A 23,801-nucleotide genomic window follows, 5' to 3' on the forward strand; every position below is an offset into this window, starting at 1 on the left:
TGATTTACCCCCCCAGGGTTTTTCTTCTGTCTTCGATCCCCCCCACCCAAGGCAGGGAGCTCCATGGGGAGGAAAGACAATAATCCCCTTTTCCAAGCTCAGCTCAAGCAAACGCCGGGAACAACCGGCCCTTCCAGGTCTCCAGATGATCGCCCATCTCAACATATGCCAGCCCTGGCTGAAATAAGGTTTAAAGCCACACAAGCAGCGAGAAGCCGGCGGAAAACCAGTTTTCGCTTTACTAAGTATGTTCAATCATGAAGAAAACACAAACGCTGACAATTAAGCATCTCTCACTTCTTCCCCACAGGCCCCAGGATCCCATTAAACTGGAACATTCGCGTGCTGATGTGAATTCAGTGTTTTAGAGCCTTTTTGTAGGGCCCTAAAAATACCCTCGCATGGGCTGCGTGTTAATTATGCCTTTGATTTCGCTGAATCTCAGCCATTTCTCGCTCCCTGCGTTCTCCGCTCAGTATTTTTAGCGCACTCCCGAGCTCACGGGTACCAATCTGTTGCTGGGATCCTGCTGGGATCCAGCTCGGAGTGCTGGGCCAGCATCCCGCGTGGGGCGCGGGGGATTAATGGGATGAAACGCTCCCAGCACGGGGGCGATTCTAGACCGGGAGAACCATCTCAATCCCAGCTTTTCCCATGGAGAATCACCCACTGGTTTTCCTGAACCCCCCCAGCGAGGAGAGGCCCCCGAGAGCCACCCGCGATCCCCAAATCCCCAGCGCAGGGTGCGTAGTCACCCCACTTTCTTCCTTTGGAAAACAGGCCCCGTGGGAGCAGTTCCCCTCTCGGCGTCATCAAACACCACCGAAAACTATTAAAAGCAAGAACGGTTGAGTAAACATCAACCCCGAGAGCCTGAGCAAACAAGGAGAAGGAATTCCAGAAGTTAATAGCTCCTATTAAAATGGTTCTTGGGCCACATCGCGCAGCCTGGTTTGTGTGTGCCCAGCATCGCTCCCCGCTGGTGCTCAGCTCTCCCTTGGGCTCGGCTTTCCAGTCCACACTGATTCTATGATCTCGCACTGTGGCTAAAATAGAGGGGATCTCCGTGCCCCGAGCCGCTCACAGCGATTTGGGAACCCCTCTCAAGGCCCGAGGGGACGATCTGCAGCTCTCGAACCAACAGCAGCTCTGGAGGCGGTTTCGGTGCTGGGAGCCTTCGGCAGAGCATCACTCTTTGCTCAGCACAGAGCCCTGAGGGTCGCAGGCACACGTCCAACAGCATCCATAAGGTCCCCTCCCTCCCCGATGGCATCTCCCGGTCCCACCCATGCAGGACTTCTCTCCCTCCCCATCGCCCCAGCTGCCGCAATCCAGCTCCATATGGCACAAGACCCAAGGTCGGGCTTAGTCAGAGCTCTGGCAGCGCTCGCCTGGTTTTAAAGACCTCTCTTAAAGCGGCGCGGAGAGAACACTTTAATCACATTCTAATCAAATACTTGAAAAGAACGTTTATAATGAAAGCAAGGAGGTAAAGCTTTCATGTGCTCCCCTGCTCCGGGCCACGTCTGGGAGGCGTTTCCATCTCCCACCATGGGGACACCGCTGGAGTCAGAGCTTTAAGAGCTGCTCAGTCCCCACGGCCCTGAAAAGCACTGGTGTTTAGAGGAGAGAAATAAAATAAAATTGAAATTTTAAGGTATTTTTATATATATAAAAATATATACAATGTTGATGGCAGCCTGTGTCATGAGACACCAAGCCAGCCCTGGGGACCACGGGGCCCACCCAGTCTCCCCAGCTGGAATTTCCATCGGCCATCACATCCTCCCGGCGCTGCAGGTTGAATTAGGCTGGGATTAACGTCCCTTCCTCTCCCAGGAGGAAAAAAGACAGGAAGGAGGAAGGAAGAACACCCACTCGGTTGGTGTTTGAGCCGGAGCCGGGTGAAAAGGGGGAGAAGGAGGGACGGCAGCACGTGCCGCGGCTGCTCGGCACCATCACGGTTAAGTGCGATGCTCCGGCGGCTTCACCGGAGCGCCCATGCACCCGTGGGAAGGCTGGGCTGCTCCAGGAGGTGCCTGTTAGCTGAGAGGAGGCACAAGGACCGAGAACGGTTACAACACCACCCCATCCTCCCGGCGTCAGGAGTTCATGGAGCAGCTGCAGGCTCCGGCAGGCAGGCGGCAGCCCCGAGAGAGAAATCACACAATTATTAACCAGGGATTAGGCAGCTCGGCCACCTCCCGGATGATTCTTTTTCTCCTGAAAGGAGGCAGATGAGGGGTTTGTGCGGGCGGTGAAGACCCCCGGGTGATGCTGCTGGCGGGGACCCCTGGGTGTTGTTTGGGCTGCAGGGTGCGATGGAGCAGCGCAGGGTTTGGGTGCGGAGCTGGAAAAGGCCCAGGAGAAGACATGGGGGGCCGGGAAGGAGGTGGCGAGGGGGAGCAGGCATGCTCAGAAGGGCTGCCCTTCTGAAGGACACTGCAGAGGACCGGCTGGAGGACACACACGTGGCTCGGCAGCACCAGGGTCCCTCCAAAAGCCACTTTAACCCTTCAGGACACCCATCTGGCAGGGACACGGGGACCACGGAGAGCCCGGGCACGTGGATGTTTTGCTGGATGAGCCACAAAGTCACCGATGTGTCACCATCCACGGGGACTCGTCATCTGCAAAGCCGCTACCCAGCACCATCCCCTTTTCTCTCTGCTTAGAAGCAAGCGTGGGGCAGGGAGGGGCCGGGGCTGCGCTCCAGGGTCTGCAGAGCACCGAGACCCCCCCACCCGGAGCTCACACCCTGTATTTTGGGGTAGCAGAGGCTCAAGGTTGTGGGTTAAAACCCTGCAAGGATGGCGACGCAGGAACAGAACGTTTTGCAACCGGCTCCCAGGTGCAAACACATCTCAGGCTCTCAGATTCCAGCCACGGCTTCTTTCCATTTATTCCCTTTCCTCCCCAAAACGGTGCTGGATTCCTCTGCTCCCTGTCCGGCCATCAGCGGCTGCTGCCATCGCCCAACGAGCAGCAAGGTTTGCTGATTGCTGGTGGCCTCCAGCACAACCCTTGTGGGTCCTGCTGTGCATCCTCCTTTGAGAAATGGAGCCGGATCCATGGACCGAGGAACCCGGGGAAGGGCACGGACAGAGCTGCACCAGATACACCCGGCACCAGATACAACGGGGAAGTCTCGAGGGAGGGGGATGAAAATTGAACTTGCTAGAAAGGAATTAAATAGCTGGCGATTTACGCCTAAAAATAGAGCGAAGCCACGGCTGGTGTGACCCTGCAAGGGGAGGTGGGAAAAGTGCGGTACTTAAATTACAGCCCTTGCGTGCCACGAGCTCCAGCGTCAGCACCTGCCCTGGACCTTCAGCCTCACCGAGCACCAGCGCCGGCTTCGCCAAATCCGTTTGTGCTTCACCACGGAGCAGGTCCAGGTCTCCCGAGTGGTCCTGCAGCTCTTTTTGGGCTGGTTTTGCCCATTTGGGTTGGTTGGGGCAACCTTTAAGATAAGCATCCAATGGCTGGCTAGTCCAGAATGGAAAAACATTGATTTTCCACCCCAAAATGACATTTCCTGGTTAGAACCGGACTTGGTTTTGTTTTTTAAATACACGGGTACAGAAAGCGCTCCTAAGGAAAACCATCTCCTCCAGATTGAATCAAACATTTCACTCAACCCTCATTATTTTCTTGTCGCTAATTACGAAGAAAAGCCAAGAACCAGGAAGGTATTGTAATTAATTTACACTGCTTTTTGTGACTCACTGAGTTAATGCAGACACCACATAGCCGGCACCCACCCAAACCTGGTCTGTGCAAAGCGAGATGGGCAGAGAAGGGAAAACCAAGAAGCCCAGCCCTGATTTTGGGGGTCACTCCTCTGCACCCCAGCCTGGTGCTCAGGACTCAGCTTAAGATCCACGAGCATCCCTGCAGCCTCCAGCCAGTTCCCGTCTGCACAAAGCGGGGATCGAATGCAATCACTTTGTCTGCTACAAGCAAATTAAAATGGGATGTGGGTGGGTGGGAGATGATGCCCCATGGGGTCCGTGCACCCAACACAAGGTGCCAGCGCAGCCCGGTTGGGACCCCGAGCAGCTCCCCGTCCCCAGCTCTGAGCCGGATCGCACACAAAGTCCCTACACGTCGCGTCATCGCAGTCAATAGCCATTAAGAGCCGTTGCTAATTGCCAAAGGTACGGTTTTGTTTCCTCTCGGTGTGACGTTGTCCCTCTCGCCTTGCTCAAACACCCAGGTCCCACCTCGCAGCCGCTGCATCGCGCCTTGTTTTCCCTCTTTTCCCCCTGTACTGCAAACAAACCGGGGACAAATGGAGATTTTGCTGCAACAGGAGAGCGCGAGGCGCCTGGTACAGCCTTGGGCTCCTAAACCCCGCGCATTCAGCCCCAACGCCCACGACGTGCGTGAGAAGGTGACCTGCCGGGCCCCGCTTGCTTTGCAGGAGATAAGAACAAGCGGTGATAGCATCGGGCCAGCCCACGAACGAGTCAAAACCTGAAAACTATGGAACAAAAAGCAGACGCTGTCGGGTACCAGTGTGCAACAGCCTGGCTGCAGCGACCGAGAACGCGTGGGCTTTGCAAGGGCTCGTGCAAACGGGCTGTGCCATCCAAAGGGGTGCAAAGCTTCATGTCTCGTCCGTGCAGCCCCCTCCCAGATGTGCACAGCATCTGGGAGCAGAGATGGGCCCATATTATTCAATATATTCATCAGTGATTTGGATGAGGGAATAGAGTGACTGTCAGCAAGTTTGCTGATGACACCAAGCTGGGAGGAGTGGTGACACTGGAAGCTGTGCTGCCATCCAGAGACCTGGACAGGCTGGAGAGCTGGGCAGGGAAACATCGAATGAAATAGAACAAGGGCAAGTGTAGAGTCTTGAATCTGGGCAGGAACAACCCCAGGTTCCAGTGTAAGTTGGGGAATGAGCTGTTGGAGAGCAGTGTAGGGGAAAGGGACCTGGGGGTCCTAGGGACAGCAGGGTGACCATGAGCCAGCACTGGGCCCTTGTGGCCAGGAAGCCAATGGTACCTGGGGTGGGTTAGAAGGGGGTGGTCAGTAGGTCAGAGAGGTTCTCCTGCCCCTCTGCTCTGCCCTGGGGAGACCACACCTGGAATATTGTGTCCAGTTGTGGCCCCTCAGTTCCAGAAGGACAGGGAACTGCTGGAGAGAGTCCAGCGCAGCCACCAAGATGCTGAAGGGAGTGGAGCATCTCCCGTGTGAGGAAAGGCTGAGGGAGCTGGGGTTCTGGAGCTGGAGAAGAGGAGACTGAGGGGGGACTCATTCCTGGGGATCAGTATGGAAAGGGGCAGTGTCAGGAGGATGGAGCCAGGCTCTTCTGGGTGACAACCAGTGACAGGACAAGGGGCAATGGGTGCAAACTGGAACACAGGAGGTTCCACTGAAATTCGAGAAGAAACTTGTTTGGGGTGAGGGTGTCAGAGCCTGGCCCAGGCTGCCCAGGGAGGCTGTGGAGTCTCCTTCTCTGCAGACATTCAAACCCGCCTGGACCCCTTCCTGTGGAACCTCAGCTGGGTGTTCCTGCTCCATGGGGGGATTGCACTGGATGAGCTTTCCAGGTCCCTTCAACCCCCCACATTCTGGGATTCTGTGAAATACCCAAGGATGATGACAGCACTAGCAAGAAACCACAAGGTTGTTCTTTTACAGTAGGGCTGGATTTGGAGACAAATAAAGGTTCCAAAAAGCGGTCCGAGGAACACAACCAAAGGCATCGCTGCGTCCTGCAGCAGCCGGAGCCACCAGCCGCATGCAGATGAGCCCAGCTCCCCACCTGCCCTGACGCCAGCCCCACAAGCAAAACGCATCCCTTGGCAAGGGAAATCTCGTTTTCCCTGCCCCAAACCCCGCTGGAAGGTCGCGGGGGAGGAGGAGGAGGAGGAGGAGGAGGAGGAGGAGGAGGAGGGGGATGCTGCGCTGCGGGCGAGCGAGCGGCGGGTGCCGCGGGACCTCGGCGGCAGCACCGCAGTGCTGCAAAGCGGGGGGGGACGCACCGATCCCAGGCGGGAGAGCTCTGAATCATCCGCAGACACGCTGGATATCAGCCTGCCAGGATGGGCGGCCCCCCCTGCAGAAAGCGCGGTGTACACTATAAACAAGCTGTTTACGCAGCCCAAGAGGACTTCAGCGATAACACGGAGAGATCTCTTCCTCAGGGCACAAACTCACCCCTCTAGCACAAACCTGGGGGGCTCCTCCTTGATTTGCATTTGCCTGCTTGGCTATTCCCCCATCCAAAGGGGCTTTGTCCCTTTCTTTTCCCAGCATGGGACAGCTTGGGGAAGCCCCTGAGACCTTTGCATGGTTCCCCGCAGCTCCGCAATCCAGACAGCAAACGTTCGTGTCGCCAAGCCTGAGACTTTGCAGACAAGCGCCAAACAGCCGGCAGCAATTCCTCCCAATTAGACCTCGCTGCCCTGACACAGAGGATCTGGTCAGGCAGGCGAGCCAGCAAACAGCCCGAGCACTCTCTAATCCTCCCCCCTCCAACTCGAAAAGATACACTAATTAATTAAGATGAACCCAAACCAAACAGTTGGCTCTGCCGGGCTGCGCGGAGCAGCTTGCAGCAAACTCTAATTGTGGCGTTGGCATCATCGGCGGGAAAGGGACTCATCCTGCTGCCCGTCTGCACCGCTCCACCCTGTGCTTTCACTTGCCTTAGGCTTAGCTTTAGGTTAGGCTTAGATTTGGAACCGGCCTGCTCAGGGTTCCGGCCCAGCCCTGCAGAGCTGGTCCTGACCTGGGGCACCAACTGCGTTATGGGGAGACCCATATCTAGGAAAACCTGCCCAAAACAGGCACAGAAGTGCAGGGGCAATCGCTGCCTCCCTGACTCACCCTTTGATTCAGCTGGCGATGCGCACACAAGCCCTAAAAAGGCTTTTTTAGTAGAAACACTTGAATACTTGTTTTTTCGAGAGCAGGGAGAACCGAGGCAGCAAAGGCACGTCCCCTCGTTTTATCTCCGAAGCACTCACGAGAAATTAACAGATCAATTGGGAGTCTTTTATAGAGCTGGTATTAATTTCCTCCAAGCTGTAAAAGGGAAATGAGAGACAAAAGACATTAAATGGACTTGCCCAGGTCCTCGAGTGAATGGCGTGAGAGCCGGTGTGAGAACCCAGCAGCTCCCAGCTTCCAGTCCTATGTTTAGATAACGCTTCACCTTCAAACGAGAAGGAAAGCCAAGGACACTCTGCAAGAAGAGCAGATATTAAGAAAGACCTAATTGCTTATTAAAGAGCGAGAAACCCACAGTGCCCTGGACCGTCACCCAACAGCCACCGCGTTTTAAACAGGGAGGAAATCACGGAGCCAGCGGGAGATGCTGCTGGAGCAGAGACGGCGGGGGAGCTCCACGGCTTGGCTCCATCACGCCTTGAAGGAAGCTCTCCCAGATCCAGCTGTGCCCAGCTGTGAGCAGAGCAGCCCCTCCACCCCTCTGCAGCTCCAGACGAGCTGCTGCAAACCCAGCGTTCTCTGCAGAAGAAACTGGTGGCTGTTTAAACTCCCCGGTGACTTTGGGTGCTGCGGTGACCCCGATCCCGGTGACCGCATTCCTCTAACGGGCGCCTTACAAGGCCGCTCCCAAACCGCAGGCGGAGATTAGGGAACCTGCTCAGAGCCCTGGGGCGAGCTCCACGCAGTTTTTCTAAGGCGGGACTGTGTGGATCCTCACCAGCTTGTGGCATTAACCCAGCAAGAGCCGGGCGCGCGGGTTCCGAGCTGCACGGGACAAACCACCGAGCAAACCGCTGCTCGAAGGCTCATTTTGACTCTTGGCCACCATCTCTGCTTGCTGGGCTCTTCTGGCACAGCTCGTTTACCCAGAAAACCGCGTTTTCCATAAGGCAACAGCGTCCTCACCCGGGTTTCTATCCTTGAAAAGCATCAGAAGAGCGATAGCAGCTGGACTCGAGTGTTGTGAGGAGGGTCTAATAAAAGAAGGTCTGGAAAAACTGCTCCAGGGAAAGGAGCCAGGAGCTAAACATAACCACAGCAGCCAGGCGCTGCCAGCGGCCGGTGCCACCAAGGGCCGGGCGCGGAGGGCTCAGCACCACACGTCTGCCTCGGCAATTTCTACAGTAAAACCCACTCGGTTACCTTGTGCACGGCACAAAGCGAAATTCCACGCTGCTTAATGCAGATATTGGATTGCTCTGGAGCAGGGGGTACTCAAGGGGATGTGAAAAGATGGTGCTTGGTCCCCCAAAATCTATAGAATCACAGAATCATTTTGGTTGGAAAAGACCCTCAAGATCATTGAGTCCAACCATAACCCACCCCTGTCCCTGCCCCATGTCCTGAGAACCTCATGTCCGTCTGTCCAGCCCTCCAGGGATGGTGACTCCAGCACTGCCCTGGGCAGCCTGTTCCAATGCCCCACAGCCCTTTGGGGAAGAAATTGTTCCTAAATCCAACCTCAGCCTCCCCTGGCGCAACTTGAGGCCGTTTCCTCTGCTCCTGGCGCTTGTTCCTGGGGAGCAGAGCCCAACACCCTCCACTCTACAAGAATAAGGCTCCAGCTGCTCTCCCAGCTCTTTGTCCCCAACCACACGACGCAGCATTTAACACACGGCTCCCGCCGGCCCTCGAGGCCTCAGGAAGAGTTAAAGCCGAGCCCGCCCGAGGTGACCACGACAAACTCCCCAGTGCCAATCGCCCTTCCCAGGAAAGGCAGATTTCCTACCGGGAACGCGGGCAGGAAAGACAAACAAAAGCTCTTCAGGAAATAACCTGTTGGTCTCCGCTCCGATGGGAGGGAGGAGGTAATTGCAATTATTGTTGATTACTACCGGGCTTTGCAAACCCAGACAAAGCAACAGCGCTTGTCGCACACGCCAGCGACGAGTCGAGAGCCAAGACGAGCGCTCAGGCGCCTTCACCCCTTCCCTGGATTTTGGCACAAGCAGACGGAGTGTGGAGACCCCCCTGTTAACCACAGTGCCAGCGAGACCCAGGGGATGGAGAACCAGCCCGTCAGACACCACTTCAGCCCCTGAGCATCCCCCTCAGCCGGGATGCAGGAGATGCCATTTCACACCCGGCCAAGCCGACAGGATCGCGCCGGGAGCAATGCTGCCATGGGAAAAGCGCTCCCAAGGGAAACTGAGGCACGAGCAGGGCCGGATGCACCAGCTCTTCTCTTTAAAGGCCTTTGTGTGCTTAAGCGTGTGCTGTGACGATCTCCAGCGCCGGGGTGCGGAGCTGCCTTGTCTCCAAATACATCATTAAGATTTAGCACGCCGTGACTCCGAAACGCAGCATAACTGCAGGCACTGAAAAACACCCAACACTGCAAAAGCGAGTCTGCTTCTGCAAATGTGCATCTTGCAGGCTTGACAGAGAGAGGGGAATTATTATATTTCCCTATTAGTACCCTCTATTAAGTGGAATTTAAGAGCTGTCCCTCAAGGTTGATTGTACTGCGACTTTCTGGAGACAAAGAGCATTGATGCGATGATGTTTGTGCGTCACTTCTGGGCAATCCAAGGAAATTAATTTGTTCTCTTCCGATTACAAAAAGTACTTTGTATTCTCCAACTTTCCGCTCAGGGATCTTAAAACACCAGCCCAGCTTCAAACGAGCCTCTGGTCACCCCGTCCCTATCTGACCCATCCCATGGGTGAGGTACAACCCAAGGTGACACATCACCCAATTTGTTCTCATCACTCCACGCAATGATCAATCTTCGGTCTCGCCTTTCCTGACAAACACGCGGCGACGTGTGTGTGCATGCCCTTCTGCAGGGCTTTTCGTTGCATTTCTTCCTTCCCAAGCAGAAAGACACGTGTTGTTCTGCTCGAGAAAAGAGCAAAAGAACAAGACACAGAATCACAGGATGTCAGGGGTTGAAGGGCCCTGGAAAGCTCATCCAGTGCAATCCCCCCATGGAGCAGGAACACCCAGCTGAGGTTCCACAGGAAGGGGTCCAGGCGGGTTTGAATGTCTGCAGAGAAGGAGACTCCACAACCCCCCTGGGCAGCCTGGGCCAGGCTCTGACACCCTCACCCCCAACAAGTTTCTTCTCATATTCAAGTGGAACCTCCTGTGTTCCAGTTTGCACCCATTGCCCCTTGTCCTGTCACTGGTTGTCACCCAGAAGAGCCTGGCTCCATCCTCCTGACACTGCCCCTTTCCATATTGATCCCCAGGAATGAGTCCCCCCTCAGTCTCCTCTTCTCCAGCTCCAGAGCCCCAGCTCCCTCAGCCTTTCCTCACACAGGAGATGCTCCACTCCCTTAATCATCCATCCCTTAATCAACACACAACTGGAAGACACCAGAAAATTAGATAAGCAAGGTATCAAAAGGCCACGTAGAATAGATGGTGGTTATACCGCTTGCCTAAGGCCAGCACCGCGAAGCCAGAGGAACGAGCGCCAGTACTTGGTCCAAGCCAAACCACCACCACAGCCTCCCTGCTTCCCCACCTGGATTTCCAAACCCCGAGGCCGTTCTCAAACCTCCCCCAGCTGCTCCGAGCCCTTATGGCTGAGAACAAACCCCTGACGATCCAGGGAGCTGTAACCCGGCTCCGTCTCCACTCAGCGAGCCCGTGTTTTCACAGAGTATTCCGCATGGATTTCAGTTTTTATTTGAACAAATTAAGCCTTGGGGACACAAAAGAGAAAAATAAAATAAAATAAATCAAACGTTTAGAAGGCAGCTGCAGTAAAACATCCTCGTGTTGCTTAAAGTTTCCTCTCTCGGCACTCTCAGCTCCAAGGATGCTCTGGTGAAGGATCAGCTCCTGCATGACCCTGGGAAAGTCTCTACAGCCCCATCATCTCCACAGCCCCATCACCTCCTCAGCCCCATCATCTCTACAGCCCCATCACCTCCCCAGTCCCATCACCTCCCCAGCCCCATCGTCACCCCAGCCCCACCATCTCCCCAGCCCCACCATCTCCCCAGCCCCACCATCTCCCCAGCCCCACCATCTCCAATGCCAACGCCCAGGACGTGCAGGAGGGAAAAGGGAAAGGATTACGGTAACTAAATACTCTTCTAACGAGTGCCTGGTTTATACAAATGCCACTGAGAGGTCTGTCCCTCTGTGCCCCAGTTTTATATGCTCGTAACCCAACGAACAACCCTCTCCCATCACCAAAGCCCAGCTCCCCCCTCTCCTGCCTCCTCAAACCCCAAAGGACTCTATTTAACTTGCTAATTGCAGGCAATAGACTCGTTCTCCAGCCCCCTAACTCCCAAAGGGACTCCAGCACCGCTGGGTGTTGTGGACAAGCTGCAGTTGGGTGCCGGGGCAGTTTGGGCTTGAGGACATGAACCAAACGGGCCAGATCATGGATGAAACAACAATTTGGGGTCCTGAGTGGCCTTGGGGTCCAAAAAGCTGCATGTGACAGGGTCCCTGTGGGGACAAAGCCATGGGTGACAGGGTCCCTTTGGGGACAAAGCCACGGGTGACAGGGTCTCTGTGGGACAAAGCCACAGGTGACAGGGTCCCTGTGGGGACAAAGCCACGGGTGACAGGGTCCCTGCAGGACAAAGCCACGGGTGACAGGGTCTCTGTGGGACAAAGCCACAGGTGACAGGGTCCCTGTGGGTACAAAGCCACGGGTGACAGGGTCCCTGCAGGACAAAGCCACGGGTGACAGGGTCTCTGCGGGACAAAGCCACAGGTGACAGGGTCCCTGTGGGTACAAAGCCATGGGTGACAGGGTCCCTGTGGGTACAAAGCCACGGGTGACAGGGTCTCTGCGGGACAAAGCCACAGGTGACAGGGTCCCTGTGGGTACAAAGCCATGGGTGACAGGGTCCCTGTGGGTACAAAGCCACGGGTGACAGGGTCCCTGCAGGACAAAGCCACGGGTGACAGGGTCTCTGTGGGACAAAGCCACAGGTGACAGGGTCCCTGTGGGTACAAAGCCACGGGTGACAGGGTCCCTGCAGGACAAAGCCACGGGTGACAGGGTCTCTGTGGGACAAAGTCACAGGTGACAGGGTCCCTTTGGGGACAAAGCCACGGCTGCAAACCCAGCGTCATTCAGCTTTAATGGCGGCGTGGGCTGCCCCTGCAGACAGGTTCAGCTTCTGCTCCATCCACATCCCCCATTTAACAGCGGGAACCTTTCACTCTTCCAGCACTAATTAACGTAATGGTTTCCTCAGAGCTGTGGAAGGAACAGTTTGGATGGTGTTTTGCTCAGACACCAGCAATGGGCAGATTAGGGAGGAGAAAAGATGCTGTGGCAAAGCAGAGAGAAAGGGAAACGACAGCACGCATTTGGAAGCAGAAACGCAACAAGTCTGCATTAGAAGAGGCTGTTTAAATTCATTATCATGACAATTTACCCTTCTGTGGCATCAGCTGCATCAGTGTTTCAAAATCCTTTCCTGACAGTTACTCATCAAGCCTGGATTCCCCCGCAGAACGGCCACCGCTCACCGATACAAACGCGGAACCCTTTGGGGTGACCTCAGTCCACACGCCACCTTGGTATTTGCAGCCCACGCCTAAATTAAGCCAGGCTGCCACTTGTGAGTGGGCAGGGTTTAAGACGAACATTCCCCTCCGGCTCGGTGAGGGAATCCACATCAACCGGTCCCACAGATCCAGATAAACGAGCCCACGAAACCTCTTCCCAGCCGAGTCCTGAGGAGCCAGCCTTGCAGAACAGAGATAACCCCGTCCCGCACATCGGACACACGTATTTCCAACACGATGACGAAGGCTGGGGTGACGCACGGCTCCCGACGCTCCTGTGCTGTCCCCGTCCCGAGCCTTGCAGTGGCAGCAGTGTCCCCGCTTTGCTCTGGGGTGTTTGTGCCATGTCTCATCTCAAGATCCAGTTCCAGCAGCAGGTTTCCTGCTCCACTTATGGTGCCTCAGCCAAACAAATCCTCGAGTCACAGAATCATTTTGGTTGGAAAAGCCCCTCAGGATGACCGAGTCCAACCGTTCCCCCCCGACACTGCCCCATGTCCTGGGAACCTCATCTCCGCATCTTTCCTGTAAGACCTCTGGAGTGGCCCCTCCAAAAGCCCCAGGTTCAGGAGAGGGATGTGGGCTGATAAAAGCATTTGAAAAGCACCCAAGTGTTTTAGCACCCAAACCCCACTGCCAGCCAGCAGCCGCCAGCCTCTAGAAACGTTTCTCTGGCAGTTTTGTCACCATCCCCACTCCTTCAAGCGCAGGAGCCACCCGGCCGTGCCCAGAGCCTCTGCCAGGCTCCAGAACACAGAATCCCAGAATGTCAGGGGTTGAAGGGCCCTGGAAAGCTCATCCAGTGCAATCCCCCCATGGAGCAGGAACACCCAGCTGAGGTTCCACAGGAAGGGGTCCAGGCGGGTTTGAATGTCTGCAGAGAAGGAGACTCCACAACCTCCCTGGGCAGCCTGGGCCAGGCTCTGACACCCTCACCCCCAACAAGTTTCTTCCCATCTTTAAGTGGAACCTCCTGTGTTCCAGTTTGCACCCATTGCCCCTTGTCCTACCACTGGTTGTCCCTGGTGGTTGTTTTGCTCTTCCCAGCTCCTATCACCACCCCGCAGGCACCAGGAACTTCCTTAATCTTGTTCCTCCCGCGACAGCAGCAGCGATGGGGATGATCAGCACCGGCTGCCGCAGGAGCAGCACCAGAGCCTGACACCGGGGTGCCCCGTGCCCAGTAACCCAGGCTGAGATGTGTCACCAACCAGTCATACTTAGCTCTCAAGATGTGAACTGTCTGATGGAAATGGGAAGAATTAAAACATTTCCAAAGACCCAAGCAATGCATTGAAACCTCAGTGGTGCTGACCCCACTGTCCAGATTCACCTGGGGGGTTTCTCAGGGGTGTGCAGCTACAGCATTAAGCCAGTAGATGCCAAGATGCTTTCAAATCTTTGAAGCCAACCTGCAGAGGTCATTATAAATGGCTTTGGGGAAATGTGGGAGACAGTAAAGCAGGACAAAGGGTTTTGAGACAAGCTGTAACCTCATGTTCTGCTGAGGGTCATTGGTAAAATATAGATGTACTGTGGTTGAGTCTAGACAGTCCAGTCTAGTTATGCTCATGGCACAACACATTGGCACCTCGGTGGTTGCTACAGCCCCAGCCGGAGCAGCGAGCGGTGTGCACCAGCGAGCAAAAGCAAGGCAGAAGAGCTCAGACGTCCTCGCAGGGACTCTCTGCAGCAGTCTCCAGCACGGACACGTAGGAAATCGAGTCCCCACCACCCTTTGAGCTGTGGGTGGAAAGGCCGGGATGCTCTGTGGAAGCTCTCGGATGCAAAAGAGCCGCCTGGTGCAGACAGCCAGCCCCATGGACAGACGTCTCGATCCAAGGCAGCTCCTAATGAGGGGTGGAAATATGACTGCTGTGCTCTCCTGCTTTAGAAGGCAGGGGTTGAGACGTGCTCTGGGGACACAGGTCACCCCAACTCTTCTCCGAGGTGGCTTGTAATCAAGGTCTGATGGCCCCAGCGGTGCCTGCCCAGCGAGCACAGCGACTGCTCACCACGATCTGCATTTACATTCCTGACTCACTGCTGCCCTTTCTCCTGAAATGGAAACACATTTACAGCCAAACCCAAACTTCCCTGAACACCTCCTGGAGTGTGTGAGCCGAAGGGTCAGTGCTCAGAGTCAGGAAACAGGGTTCTTGTGCTGAGAGACCCCCAAGTCCTTCCCTACCCCTCCTCGGGCATGGCACTATCCTTGCAAACCCTTGGAGACGGGCACAGCGGGCTTCTGATTTGGATGTTTTATGAAGGTCTGATCTCCCGTAGCAATGCAACAGGTGGTCGCACGGAGCTGTGTGGCCTAGCAGGAGCAGGGATGTAGCTGCGCATCACCGCCTCTTCTCCTACACAGGCTCCAAATACCGCGTGAGTATTAAGCAAAGCAGCCGGCACCAGCCTTCCCCTTCTCTACTGGGATTAGCACACCAGGAACAGCCCACGCCTGCAGGACACGCCGGGTGACACGCAGCCCTGTCCCACAAAGCGAATCCCCAGGAACTAACCCAAGGCATGTTACAAAATCTGCATGGAGGGGAAGGGCTCAACTCACACCTTTGATTCCCCAAACTAACTCGCAGTTCAGGCTGCTGGAGAGAGGATAAATCACCTGGAAGGGACAACACCGGGGCTCATTTGAGCCCGAAGAGCTGTCTGCAGTGTCAAGAGTGATAAGGGGAAACCGAGCAACAGGAGAAGGGTCAGGTTGCGTCTCCTGGCCCCAAACCGAGCCCTGTAAGCACTTGTGAGCTCCTCGACGTGGTCACCTCGGGATGACACCCAGGAACTATTCACAGGGTTGAAAACTCTGTGTTTTGCAGCAACACGTGGCTCAGTCCCCAGCTCAGCCCAGCAAAGGGGCGCCCTGAGCTGCAGGAGAAGCTGGGGAAGGGAAGTCAGGAGGTGCCAAATCGTGATGCACAGCCCACGCTGCACAAAGCCCTTCTCTTGGAGAAGAGATGTTTGCCCCCTGCACCTCGGGGTTTTGCAGGGTTACGCTGATGCACATTAACAGGACAGGAGGGACAGAGGGATGAGAGTTCTGCTCATCATCCCCTTTCCCCTCTGCAAGGAACCTGCAGGTTCCAAACCCCGCTGGGTTCGGGGAGCTGCGTGTGCCTCCTCAGGGCTTGTACTGCACAGGCGCCCGGTTGTGTAAGAGCCATCCCGGGTGGAAAACCAGCATATTCTGCTGCTCCTGAGCAACCTGTTCTGACCCAGGGCGGGAATGATGGGCCAGTATTCAGACACTGAGCAGCGAGCCATTTTTGCACGTCACGAGCCTGAATATTCGGCTGTACCAGCAACTTGGGAATGACGGACCAAGACAAACATGAACAAGCAACATTATCCCCTCGCTCTGGCGCAGCTTCAGAACCCTGGAGGGGCCAAGGACAAGGATTCCCCAAGACTGCTCTGCTGTTGAAGCCCCTGCTAGAAGCACAGGTACGATTTTGGCACAATCAGCATCCCCGGAGCTCTGCAGATCACCTGACATCTCCGGAGGACCTTTGCCAAAGTTACATGGCAGCTCCTCCTAAAATATACCCCTTAAACACGCAGTCTTGCATAAGACTTTTAACACGTAAGAGCCGTGGGGACTCAGCTCACCGCCAGAAATAACTTCTCCCGCAGCACCGACGAGCCCTAACTTTGGGCAGAAGCGGCTTCACGCAGCAACCAGCGCCAACGGGCGCCCGTGGGAGCAGGGGCGGCGATGCCCCGGTGCCCCCACCACGGCCGTCCCTGGGGAACCGCTTTCCGCTGCCCATTCTGGTGCTTTCCAGCGGCGGTTCCTCCACGCACGCCCCGAGCAGGGACGCAGGCCAGCGCCGTTAGCCCCTCCTTTCTCCTCCAGCTTCCGCACAGATACTCCTGATTTCATCACTCGGTGCTCTGCGAGGCAGCAGGACTGCAAGCGCTGTGCAATAGCCCTGAACAGCTAGCAGAGGTCGCTTAATATGCGCTGGGCGAGCCCTGGGAAAGGAGGTTTCACGGTTGCATCGCCCATGGTGAGGCACCTTGGGGTTGAACGTGCCCTGAATCTTTTTGGGCAAAGCCGGGAAGGGATAAACCCCGCGGATCCCAGCCGGTTCCACTCCCCAACACTCCTCTCACAGACAGGCAGGAAGCCTCTGGGGCTGAAGCATTTTCGCTCCTGCATTACATGTAAATAAAACACCTGGGGGGACTGGGAAAATGGGGCTTTACCTCCCTATGCGCAGGCTGGGAAGGAGACGCGGTATTGTTAGAAAAAACGGGCATGGAGGATCTGAGGCTCCTGGGGGTCTCTCGGACCCCTCTGGGCCGGGACACGGCACAGTTTCCAACAGGCACCAGCTCCAAAAAGCTCCCAAAGCAAGACTTCCATTAGTGAGCTGGAGTGCTCCATAAGGAGCACTGCCGTTAGCGTTATTAAATCGCTGACGCTAATTGAGGCGCAAAATGAAGGAAGCGCAGAGCTCCCCTCCCTCGCATCACCCGCTCCAAGGCAGGAACAGGCAAACATTTCACCTGCCCTCTCGGCTCTGTCACCACCGATGGGACCAGGGCCAGCTCGAGCTCTGCGCTGCCGGTGCCAGGTCCGGCACGCCGGTGCGCACAGGGCAGTTACATCACATCTCACGCTTTGGGGTAATTCGCTGGTATTGATCCAGCTGCAGAAGTTTGGAAAACACTTTGTCAACAACCTCCAGCCTGGCAGATTGATGCTTTCCCAGAGCGGGGCATCATAGCGGTGACTTTTCCCAGCCCTCTGGCCCGTGACGCTCGTTATCATTAACGCAGAAATCCTCCGGATGCTTTGCAGCAGGGGCAGTGCCCACCCCGCTCTGCTGCGGAGGGGCAGGAAGAGGAGGCTGAAGCACTGGGAGATTTGAAGTGACTTCTCCAAGGTTACAAAAGGCATCGGTGGTTGAGGAAAGGAAGCAAGGAAAAAACCGGATGCTTCCCCCTCGCTGAGTGCCAAAGGGAGGAAAAGAAACCTGGTCCCAACAGGGATGGTCAGGGGTCAGGGAGCATCTGCAGCGAGATGAGCGAGCCCGTGGGCGAGCAAAGGGGCTGGGGGGCTGCTGCCCTGCCCGCCAGGCCTACAGTGCTGACCCAAGGTCGTGGGGAGAGCCGTGCCCACCCTGCCGGGGGAGCTGCATGGGGGAATTTGCCCTGGTGTGCTTGAGGGGTCCCAGCCTGGGATGCTCTGGGTGGTTCGTCCTTGCGATGCTCAGGGGGTCCCTCCTTGGGATGGATGCTCTGGGGGTCCCACCCTGGGATACTCAGGGGGTCCCATTATGGAATGCTCTGGGGGTCCCTCTTTGGGATGCTCAGGGCACCTGCCCCATAAACCCGGGGGTCCCTCCCCGGTGCTCCCCACCCGGGACCCCACCATGGTGCCAGCGACCTACCCAGCTTCATGAGGCAGGCCAGCAGGATCCAGAGGGAGATCTCGAAGGGCATGCGGACGTGGGCGTAGTCGGTGCCCAGCACGGGGAAGGCTTTGCGGTGCTTGGCGTGCCCCTCGCCCGAGCCGTTCGCCGGGTGCTTGTTCAGCGGGTGGATCTCCTGGACGGAGGGGGGGGGCGCGGGGGTGAAACCCCCCATGTCTGCCCCCGGTAGCGGGGCCGGTTGGCCCTGCGGGGGCTCGGAGGGGTTGGCCTGCAAGCCCTGCCCGGGGAGCAGCGGCCCCAGCAGCAGCAGGGCCCAGGGGAGGGCGCGCAGGGCCGCGGCGCCCATGGCGGCGGCGGGGGGCGGCGGGGGGCTCGGGCGGGCGGCGGGGCCCGCCGGCGGCGTGGGGCTGGAGCCGCCCCGCCGACAGCCGGAGCGGAGCTGGGGCGGCCGCGGCGCCCGGGAACATCCCACCGAGCGGCCGGGGCGGCCCCGGGAGGAGGCGGGGGCGGAGGCAGCGCCGGCGGAGCGGGAGGGGCGGGACCGGGACCGGGGGTGCTGCGGGGCGGGGAGGGAGGAGATGGGGGTGCTGGTGCCAGAGGGTGCGGTGCAAAGGGGGGGAACGGGGGGTGCTGGTGCGGCAGGGGTGCGGGGTAAAGGGGGGAACTGGGGGTGCGGTGCAAATGAGAGCGCGGGGGCGCTGGTGGAAGATGGGTCTGGGTGCTGCTGCGGAGCAGGGGGAGGAAGCTGGGGGTGCTGGTGTAAAAGGAGGTGCAGGGCAAAGGGGTGCGGTGCAAAGAGGGGTGCGATGCAAAGTGGGGGAGCAGGGGGTGCTGGTGGAATATGGGGTGCTCTGCACAACTGGGTGCTGCTGCGGAGCGGGAAACTGGAGGAAGTGGTGTAAAAGGAGGTGCACGGCAAAGGGATGCAGTGCAAAGAGGGGTGCGGAGCAGGAAACTGGGGGAACTGGTGTAAAAGGAGGTGCACGGCAAAGGGGTGCAGTGCAAAGAGGGGTGCAGTGCAAAGGGGGGAACTGGGCGTGCTGGTGTGAGAGGGGTGCAGAGTAGAGAGGGCTGTGGTGCAAATCGGACCACGGGAGCAAGGGGTGCTGGTGGAAGATGGGGTGCCCTGCGGAACTGGGTGCTGCTGCAGAGTTGCGGGGAGAACGGGGGGTGCTGGTGCAGAAGGGGGTGAGGTGCAAAGGGGTGGGGTACAAAGGGGTGCGGTGCAAAGGGGGGAGCTTGGACGAGAGGGTCCCAGTGGAAGATGGGGTGCCCTGCAGAACTGGGTGCTGCTGCGGAGTGATGGGGGAGCTGGGGGTGCTAATGCAAAAGGGGTGCTGTGCAAAGAGGGGTGCGGTGCAAATAGGAGCACAGGAGTGGGGGGTGCTGGTGGAAGTTGGGGTGCTCTGCAGAACCAGGTGATGCTGTGGAGCAGGGGGGGCGAGAAAAGGCATGGATGGGAGCTGGGGGTGCTAGGGGAAGACTGGGTGCAGGGCAAAGGGAATGTGTGCAGGAGGGGCTGTGATACAAAGGGGGGAGCACGGGAGAGGGGGTTCTAGTGAAGGATGGGGTGCCCTGTGGAACTGGGTGCTGCTGCAGAACAGGGACCAGGGGGAGCTGGTGGAAGAGGGGGTGGAGGGCAAAGGAATGCGTGGAAGGGGGGCTGCATGGAGTCAAGGGCACAATACAAAGAGGGGTGCAGTGCAAAGGGGAGAGCAGAGGGGTGCTGGTGGAAGATGGGACAGCGCGGGCCGGTGGGATGTGCAGGGCCTGGTGGGCGCTAGTGGAAATTCTGGCCCAACATGGTGCTGTAACCGCATCTGTGCTTGTTGGTACTGCCGTGCCCTTCGTCCTGGTCACCAGCGGAGTCTGAGTCACCAGGAAATCTGATAAGGTTCTAGTAAAAGCGCTGGAGTAGCGTGGGGGGGTTGCTGGGACCGTGTGACGGGGCTCAGCCGCCCTGATTTCTTGGCTCTGATAGCAACTTCCTGAGCGTCACGTGTGTGTGACCAGGGCGATCAAAACCGGCGCGAGTTTTGAACTGATTTATTAGCTAAACTTTAGGGGCAAATGAACCTTTTGGTAAAGATGCAGTCCCTAATCCTTGGGGGCACTCGGTGTGGAGAAGGCGTGGGCCCTAGATGTGATGCATGGCTGCTAAAACTCGAGCTTTGCAGGTTATACTTGCAGGTTGGCATCAGTTACGTTCTTACTTTAAGATGGCATCAGCTCCCGAAGCGCTGGCGCTCAGACGTGCTCAGCAGACAGAAAGGGAGCGCAGCAGCCTTGCTGCAGCGACTTGGTGAAAATCATCAACAAGAAACGTGACCCATCAATTAAAGTGAATCACCAGCCTGAGCAGGAACCAGCTAGGTGCATCGATTCCTCACTTCCGCTTCGTTACATTCTGGATAGTCAAATTAATCTGTTTTAGCAATTAAGCAAGGAATGCTGAGCGTTTCTCGTTTTGAAAGGGCTTAGTCATGTATGGGTGAGAAGCCTGATTCTAGATGACAGCGATTTGTACGCGTTTGGGTTGAAGCGGGACCGTGTGCTGGCAGCACACAGACAACCAGAGGCTTGTTCAGGAGAAAACACCGGGGCTGGTTTTATTTCAGAAACGAAAGAAGCTAAAACTGGTGCAATGTTCCCGTTAAATAACTGGGTCAGATTTTTCCATCTCCTCATCCTGGATCAACTGGCAGCCGTGCTGGGTTGGTCTGAACCGCCCGGTACCTGGCTATTGTACATCTGTCAGTGGGGAATGCAGCGTCAAATTCACTTCTCGCTATTTTCATAGTTTACATTCCCAGCTTTCTTGGCTGGATGATACTGGCTGGACAAGGGCCTTTCAACCTGTTGAACTCCGCGAAGGATTTCAGTTGGCGCAAATTCTTGACCAAATGGAAAGATATTCCTGTTTCCTCTGGACCGGGAGATAAAGACTTGGAGCCATCCAATTAAATCTGTGTTCCTGAGTTAATCCAGCAGCACTGCAGCGCTCTGACACTGCCCAATATCCCCATCGGGGCCTGGAGCTTGAGTTGCCTTGGGGATTTTTTCAGTTATTTGTGTCTCCTGTGTTAGGAGAGTAAATCCGGTCACCTCAGGCTTCTCCTGGCCCAGCCGAGATGCTCACCGTGATTCTTGGAACTCGCACCACACGTGCACCAGGACGGAGCATAATTACCATAAAGCTTCTTATCCTGCAAAGGGAGAGCGATACAACTGCATGAACGGGCAGGGGGAGCTTTAAAAATGTCCCATCGAGCAAATTGCAGAAGTTATAATACACCAGAGCTTATCCTGTTGTATCTCGGTGAGCAAAATCAGACACTGTGTGTATACCTAAGTTCGTCATTAACTTCCTTGGCCCCTGGAAGTACTTCACACCTCCTGCCTTGGAGCAGCTGGGCACCTTCTCTGACCCAGACATCGGTATTTCCTGGCTGTTCTGGGCCATACAAGCTCATGGAGCTCCATGACACGCCAGTCCCGTACCCAGCAAATGCCCAGAGTTGCATTCACACGTAAATCATCCAGAATTCAGCAGAATCCTCTGCAAAGCTTTGCTATTCTGCAGTAGCTTTGGTCAGAGGGTCTAAATACTTCGCAGCAGATATCGGTCATCAAAAGGTAAACATCGTTTACGTGCCACAGGGAGGTGAACCCGAAGGGAAAGGTTTTCTGAAGTCGTGCAAGGACTCGGCAGCAGATTTGCTCAAAGAAACCAGGAGTGCAGACCTTGCTACAACAAGCTATAAGAATGTTTCTATACATTTATGACCCATTTCTATTATATATTAGACTCAGCTCGCTCTTTCTCCTCCTCTGTGCATTTATTTGATAAAGATGAGCTCAGCACCGCGACCTCTCTCTCTGTTGATGCTTTGCCCCTGTTCCTCCATCCCCACTTGCCAGTCAGTGCAGGTCAGGCTTTCTCCCTCAGCCAAACTATTTTCTTTTTCTCCATTCTGTCCCAATAAACAGCACAGGGAAGTGCAAAGTAAAGGATGCATAACACTACATTTTATTTTAGCTGCTCTAGCCTGACCATTTCAACCTGCAAACAAATCCTAGTGCAGCTCCAGCGCTCGCTGGCCAGATGGCTGCAGGATGACCCGTGTTGCTTCTCCCTCACAGAATCAAATCTCCACCTATGAACCTGTGTACATGTGTGTTACGACTTTCTAACTATGGCACAGGGTGTAAAATTTAACTTTTGTGTGCATGTTGTGGGTTTTTTACACTGAATTGTCTTTTTTTGTTTGTTTTTCTGTGTGTAGCATAAATTGAGGACAGACTAGGAGACAGATATTCACTGAAAGCATTAAAAAATGCTTTGTGCGACTGAAATGATTTTCCCCCACACTGTAAGAAGGGCAAGTCCAGCTCCCAGGCACTTTCATTCCTCCCTCCCTCTGCCTCTCTTTGCACTGAAAACCTCACCGCCCTGTTTCACGAGGTGAACACCACGGTGGTGTTTACCCTGCAGGAGGGAAAACGCCTTATTTACATTGCCCAAGATGCCTCCAGTTCCCTGTGACACTGCAGGGGAAACTTCAGCTCTGACCATCCCAACCAGTTCCTCCTTGGCCTCAGCCCCTGTTACATCTGTCTGTCTGTCACCAGCATGGAAGGAAAATCAAGCTCCTGTGCCCCAATTTCTTGTCCCTCAGCAAGTAAAACTTACATGTCAAGGGCATCCAAAGCCTGCCTGGTTTCTGCGTGCAGCTTTAGTTCCCCATGAGGACAGCATCTGAGAAAAGAAGATAAAACCCTGTTGTAAGGATGATAATGATGGATCCCGATCATTATTTGTTTAATTAAAAGAGTCCCGACAGATACAGAGGCAACAATTAACAATTATCTTCCGTAAAGAACTTGGACAACAGCTGAATAAGTTAATGGGTTGTGAGATAAAAAGACAAATCATTACAGCTAATGGTTGGTCTATCGTTTGTGAGTCTGAAGGTGTACGAGAGAGTCCTCACACTTCCATCTAAGGTCTGATTTAAGGGACTTTTTGCTCTTTCTGTTAACACAGAATAGACAAGTAGCAATTTTCTTCTGTTGTGCAGCCGGGATTATCCAGGAGCCACGGAATTAAGTTCTAAATGAAAATTTAAAACTATTCATTACGCTTCATTAATAGACTTCAGGAAGTTTAATTGTTGAAATAAATTATAGAGAGGTCAATTCATAACTTTTGGTTTACTTTACACCCCCTACCCCACGTCAGGAGGGTGCATTAAGATAATGAGGGCTAACAGAGACCCCAACCACTGGTGTCCCCAGAACCAGCATTGTCCCCAGAACCAGCAGCTGTCAGGACAAGGCAAACAAGGTTTTTGCAAACACTGCCACCCCCTGGCTTTTTCCACAGTGTTATTTTTTATTCCCCAAAGAAAAAGACTTAACCTTGTGTTGCTTCATGGAGCTGTGCACTTCACTTGTATGAATTGCCAGTGCAAAGACCAAACACTGCTGGGCTGGGATTAGTTTTTCCACAGGGACATGGTGGCTGTGGGGACATCACACCATGAGCTGCCCATGGAGACTTCCCCAGCGGTGGGGTGCGCTGAGTGGGATGGCTCAGGGCCGCAGGGTCATGGAAAGGGGCTGTGAAGCCCAAACCTCCATCGAGGCCGCCTTTGGGGCTGGGGCGTCGCACCCTGTGGGGTGTGTGAGGCAGCTGAGGCCCAGGCCCCACTGCGGCCTGTGGGATGAGGGGATCCCAGCCCAGCGAAGGCTGGTTTTAACCAGCCCCGGGGCTTCGTGAAGGCGGAAGGGGAGCCGCGGAAAGGCCCGGCGGCGGGACAGAGGGATATGGCCGGGCCCTGAGGCTCCGGTTCCGCGGTCGGAGGCCCCGGGCCGGCGCTCATGGCGCCTCTGCGACTACAACTCCCAGCAGCCCCTTCGCGGCGCCGCACTCCCGCCCC

At 55.8% G+C, this 23,801-nt stretch overlaps 1 protein-coding gene and 1 long non-coding RNA gene across 2 annotated transcripts in view; both read right to left on the reverse strand.

Moving 5' to 3' along the window:
* SLC9A1 (solute carrier family 9 member A1) overlaps positions 1–18,246 on the reverse strand; it is a 30,028-nt gene extending 11,782 nt beyond the window's left edge. Inside the window, exon 1 of the mRNA XM_065857127.2 lies at positions 17,878–18,246. Within this exon, the coding sequence (XP_065713199.1) occupies positions 17,878–18,205 (328 nt within the window). The 5' untranslated portion in view covers positions 18,206–18,246. The remainder of the gene's footprint in view (positions 1–17,877) is intronic.
* A 1,716-nt stretch (positions 18,247–19,962) lies between these two features.
* LOC139825623 (uncharacterized) lies at positions 19,963–23,737 on the reverse strand. Its single transcript, XR_011735814.1, has 3 exons — positions 23,281–23,737; positions 22,553–22,618; positions 19,963–21,065 (listed from the first exon to the last, which is right to left on the reverse strand). It is a non-coding gene; the product is annotated as an uncharacterized lncRNA (long non-coding RNA).
* Between the last annotated feature and the right edge of the window lie 64 nt (positions 23,738–23,801).

This window comes from Patagioenas fasciata, chromosome 25, assembly GCF_037038585.1.
Source record: "Patagioenas fasciata isolate bPatFas1 chromosome 25, bPatFas1.hap1, whole genome shotgun sequence".
Classification (NCBI taxonomy): domain Eukaryota; kingdom Metazoa; phylum Chordata; class Aves; order Columbiformes; family Columbidae; genus Patagioenas; species Patagioenas fasciata.